The sequence below is a fragment of the Galeopterus variegatus genome, unplaced genomic scaffold (assembly GCF_000696425.1).
Source record: "Galeopterus variegatus unplaced genomic scaffold, G_variegatus-3.0.2 Scaffold47278, whole genome shotgun sequence".
Taxonomy (NCBI): domain Eukaryota; kingdom Metazoa; phylum Chordata; class Mammalia; order Dermoptera; family Cynocephalidae; genus Galeopterus; species Galeopterus variegatus.
The window spans coordinates 1-950 of NW_007773389.1; the positions used below are offsets into that span (position 1 = coordinate 1).

General features: G+C 41.7%; 1 protein-coding gene across 1 annotated transcript in view; it reads right to left on the reverse strand.

The window, feature by feature from the left end:
- Positions 1–13: 13 nt before the first annotated feature.
- Positions 14–950, reverse strand: part of LOC103584222 (myosin-binding protein C, slow-type-like) — a gene marked incomplete at both ends in the record, with an annotated part of 3,838 nt that continues 2,901 nt past the window's right edge. The window contains one exon of the mRNA XM_008565307.1: positions 14–148. Coding sequence (XP_008563529.1) covers positions 14–148 — 135 coding nt within the window. The remainder of the gene's footprint in view (positions 149–950) is intronic.

Sequence of the window (950 nt, forward strand, 5' to 3'; positions counted from 1 at the left end):
GAGTCGTACTTACATCCTTCAAAGCAATACTCTAGCACATAGCCGTCTAAACCTGCTGCACCAATCTGGTCTGGGGGCCGCCACTTCATTGTGACAGTTGTGTCAGTTATAGAGTCAACAGCCAGAAGAGTAGGAGGGCTGGTTACAGCTTAAAAGACAAAACAGGCAGAAAAAAGAAGAAACTATTAACTAGAGAGGTATAACACAGGAACTGTGATAAAATGACTCTGGATACAAATAAAAATAGACACAGAAGCTCTGCCTCTTAATAAAATTTAATTAAGACTACTTGAGCATGGTTGTGCATAAGGCAAAGTTCTGATGGATGTGAGAATTTTGGAAATGCTGCCACACAGCTCCTCCAATTTGAGAGGTTGGTGTGGGAGGCTGGGAGACCCACAGAAGTTGAAGAAGTCAAAGTCTGGGATCTAATTACCTAGAGNCGCCCCCTCCCCCTGCCCCCCCAACTCCACTTTGCATCCTAAGGTATGTTCTCTCCCTCTGCAAGTCCAACACACCACAGTGGTCTTTCCTTCCTTCCTTCTTTCTCTCTAAGAGTTGTTCTTAATAAGTCTTTTTGTTTTCTTTCCTTTAAGAAGGCAGGAGATGATCACCAGATAGCCAAATATGGAGTCTCTCATTATTACCCCAAATAGGCAACTTTTCTGATAGCTAACTTCTACTCAGTGCAGGTTTTATCATTTCCAACTTGCTTCATCCTACCTAGACTTTTATTTTGCTGTGGTACAATTCAATTCCGACAACTCAAGAAGTGGAGTCTCTGAAGTTTTGTTAGATACCTTTCCTCCTCAATCTGGCAGCCTCGCCAGGATATTTTTGAGATCTCAATTTATTAGCATCAAGTACTAAAGAAGGACTAAATTCTTATACATCTCAGAAGGATGACATTTGGCTTGATCTCATTTTCAGTAGGAAGATGAGTTCCCAAG